The sequence below is a fragment of the Salvelinus sp. IW2-2015 genome, linkage group LG18 (genome assembly GCF_002910315.2).
Source record: "Salvelinus sp. IW2-2015 linkage group LG18, ASM291031v2, whole genome shotgun sequence".
Classification (NCBI taxonomy): Eukaryota; Metazoa; Chordata; class Actinopteri; order Salmoniformes; family Salmonidae; genus Salvelinus; species Salvelinus sp. IW2-2015.
This window is the reverse complement of record NC_036858.1, coordinates 2,714,403-2,718,361: the sequence shown is the minus strand read 5'-3', so window position 1 is coordinate 2,718,361 and position 3,959 is coordinate 2,714,403. Positions and strand designations below refer to the sequence as shown.

Genomic DNA, 3,959 nt, shown 5'->3' with positions numbered 1-3,959 from the left:
GGCACAGAAATCCTAAAATTTCACGGAGTTTGTATAAACCAATGGTTCGACCGAGATTCACCACTTAAGTTTCACAACACCCAAAAATATGATACGGTCATTAATAACGACGGGGTTCTTCAAAATACACATAATACTAACTACTGTACAGCTCTTTAGTTACATCTACATGTTCAACTATCATCAGCTATCCAGGAAAGCATTCTCATAGCCAGTCAAATGACAAACATCACTAGATGCAACAACAACCATATTCTTCTTCATTCATACTCGTGGTAAAGACAGTTATTGCCGTGTCCACGTGGATCCAACATCCTAACAAATTGATGTTTATAATTGTTTTGTCTGCGTGATTTACAGTAGGTCTCATTAGTCTGTTGGGACACGACACAGAGATACTTAGCTCATAATGTGTAGAGAACTGTTCCTTGATGGATAGGCTATTGTACAACACACAGAGCTATTTTCCTTTATTCAGGATATTTAGAATGACAACACATTACAGAGTAGCCTAGTTGAATTATTCACAAAATTATCTGGTGATCAGGTTATGAAATGTCATGACAAAGACACTTAACTTTCCATGTTTCACCTGAAATATTACATGATTTATAGTCCTAGCTCTATGTTATTGTTATGGGTCKTACAGTAGGTCTGTTGCTGTTAGGTGAATTTATGGGTCCTACAGTAGGTCTATGTTGTTGTTATGGGTCCTACAGTAGGTCTATGTTATTGTTAGGGGAAGTTATGGGTCCTACAGTAGGTCTATGGTGTTGTTAGGTGAGGTAATGGGTCCTACAGTAGGTCTATGTTGTTGTTTGGTGAAGTTATGGGTCCTACAGTAGGTCTATGTTATTGTTAGGGGAAGATATGGGTCCTACCGTAGGTCTATGTTGTTGTCAGCTGAAGTTATGGGCCAATTTGTTAAACACTTAGTGTACAGTCGTGGCCAAAAGTTTTGAGAATGACACAAATATGAATTTCCACAAAGTTTGCTGCTTCGGTGTCTTTAGATATTTTTGTCAGATGTTACTATGGAATACTGAAGTATAATTACAAGCATTTCATGAGTGTCAAAGGCTTTTTTTGACAATTACATGAAGTTGATGTGAAGAGTCAATATTTGCATTGTTGACCCTTCTTTTTCAAGACCTCTGCAATCCGCCCTGGCATGCTGTCAATTAAATTAACTTCTGGGCCACATCCTGACTGATGGCAGCCCATTCTTGCATAATCAATGCTTGGAGTTTGTTTACAATCATCGATGTTACTACTAATGTGAAAWCAAGACTAAATATAACTATTGTTGCTATCTTGACCGTCTTGTCAAATCATTTAACAGATATCAATTGTTGTACAACTTCATGCTCTGGGCATCACCTTTTACCTCAAATAAACTGCTGTTGTAGGCCTTTTAACCATTTGTCTGACTTTGTTGTTCACACAGGAGTGAGACGCGKCTATCGTGGATCCTCTGGGAAGCCTCAACAACATCATGATGCTGACGAGGCAGAGAAGAGTCTCTCCAGATCAGAACTCCTCAAGAAACACCAGCAGAGACCCACAGGGAAGAGAACTCACTGCTGCTCTGACTGTGGGAAAAGATTCAACTCTTCATCAGACCTTAAAATACATCAAAGAATTCACACTGGAGAGAAACCTTATGGCTGTGATCACTGTGGGAAGAGTTTTACTACATCTAGCTATCAAACTATACACCAGAGAACACACACAGGCGAGAAACCATATAGCTGTAATCAATGTGGGAAGAGTTTTATTCGGCTACAAACCCTGAAATCACACCATAGAATACATACCGGAGAGAAACCTTTTAGCTGTGATCACTGTGGGAAGAGTTTTTCGACATCTAGCTATGTAACTATACACCAGAGAACACACACAGGAGAGAAACCATATAGCTGTAGTCAATGTGGGAAGAGTTTTACTCACATCAAAAGCCTGATAGTACACCAGCGGACACACACAGGAGAGAAACCTTATAGCTGTAATCAATGTGGGAAGAGTTTTTCTACATCTAGCTATGTAACTATACACCAGAGAACACACACAGGCGAGAAACCATATAGCTGTAATCAATGTGGGAAGAGTTTTACTCAGCTAAACAGCCTGATAGTACACCAGCGGACACACACAGGAGAGAAACCTTTTAACTGTGATCAATGTGGGAAGAGTTTTACTACATCTAGCTGTCTGACGACACACCAGAGAACACACACAGGAGAGAAATCTCTTAGCTGTAATCAATGTGGGAAGAGATACTCTGATAAAAGATCTCTGATTAAACATCAGAAAATACATACATGAAGGAGTTGTTTCATGATATCAATGAAATAATGTCACAATGTAGAATGTTTTAACATTGTAGTAGGAGTGTTTTAATGATGTCACAATGTAAAATGTTTTAACATTGTAGTTGGAGTATTTTAATGATGTCACAATGTAGAACCCTAAACGTTTGTCCCCTGTTCTATTGATTTCAACATGATATGGATATTAGCCTCAGGGGGAAAATCCAGGCTCTGAATTGAAAGAGTACTATTTATGAGATTTAACAAAAAGTGATTAACAAAAAAAGAGTTGTTACACTTCCCACGTTGGTGACCTACTTGAATCAAAATGCAACACTTCAAAATGTAGAGATCTGTTTTCTACAAATTGTCCTCTAACCAGTGATGTTAACATTATTCCCAGATTTGGTGTGGGTTTTGAGCTGTTAGTTTTAACAGGACGTGCAACCTCATCTCCCTCTCGCACAAATTATTTTTAGCATGATATCGATGAGTTATGACAAATAAGTGTTGCGTTCCTTTGTTTAGTGACCCCTACATTTAAATGCATCACTCCAAAATATAGCTGACTGTCCTCTAATCAGTGAGGTAAAATATATCTCCCATTTCCATGTGTTTTTTTTTAGTTGTGTTAGTTTCAACAGCACGAACAACCTGATTTCCACCCTAATTGATATCAGTGATTTATTGCTATTTGACAAAACAACAGCGTTTTTGGTGCTTGTGCAGTTTATAAGGAGCTTGTTTAAATAAATACAAGTAATATGATTATTGCGGAAGATGTTTGTGTAAATAGCACATGTTAGGTTTTCAATATATCCCAAACTGTTTCTGCATATTGGTTARTGATTTGGGCACGTTAAAACTGTGTTTTCACATTGGGCTATCCCACCTAGCAAAATGTAATTGAAAAGACATTGAAAATAAGACTATGCAATCAAATATTTCATATTTACATTTCATATAACATTTAGTAATGAAAATTATTSWTGCAACCAACGGACAATTATTTGGTACAATTATATTGACATTGTTGCRCTGTTTTTAGAATATCAGGGTTAATTCTCACATGTGCCAACCCAAATGTACTAGAGCATGACATTGGAGACTGGGCCCCGATCCAACAACATGCCTATCTAGTGAACCCTGAGAAGAGAGAGAAGCTCCAKAGTGAGGTGGAAAGTTACTACGGATATTGCAGGAGTTTCCTCTTGAAATCAGACATGTCTGTGGTAAGGACAACTTGGTTGCTGATTGTCTCAAGGGTGGGCAGTCAAAAAGATTTGTGTTTTGCGTTTAGCCAGTGCGTTACCATGGATCCCAGTTGATTTTGACTGCACGTTTTTCTGTATTGGAGAGGAGTTTTGTTTGGGCTCGTTCCAAGGGGACGAGAGTTCTAGAAGCTAGTGAGTTTTAGGAAGACGAGAGTTCTAGAAGCTAGTGAGTTTTAGGAAGACGAGAGTTCTAGAAGCTAGTGAGTTTTAGGGAGACACGAGTTCTAGAAGCTAGTGAGTTTTAGGAAGACGAGAGTTCTAGAAGCTAGTGAGTTTTAGGAAGACGAGAGTTCTAGAACCCCAATTATACAAATCTGAGATCCTGCAGCTTAATAATTTAATGTATTTTTATATTTAGAATTCTAAAACCACTATC

General features: G+C 38.1%; 1 protein-coding gene across 4 annotated transcripts in view; it reads left to right on the top strand.

Moving 5' to 3' along the window:
• The window catches only part of LOC139029119 (zinc finger protein 180-like), an 83,493-nt gene that overhangs the window by 20,951 nt on the left and 58,583 nt on the right, over positions 1-3,959 (top strand). For 3 of the 4 annotated variants that reach the window (XM_070448239.1, XM_070448238.1, XM_070448240.1), the window contains one exon: positions 1,448-3,793. The exons of the other annotated variant lie outside the window; for it this stretch is intronic. In XM_070448239.1, coding sequence (XP_070304340.1) covers positions 1,448-2,325 — 878 coding nt within the window. In that variant the 3' untranslated portion in view covers positions 2,326-3,793. Of the gene's footprint in view, positions 1-1,447; positions 3,794-3,959 lie in introns of those variants that run through there. 4 annotated transcript variants of the gene reach the window in all.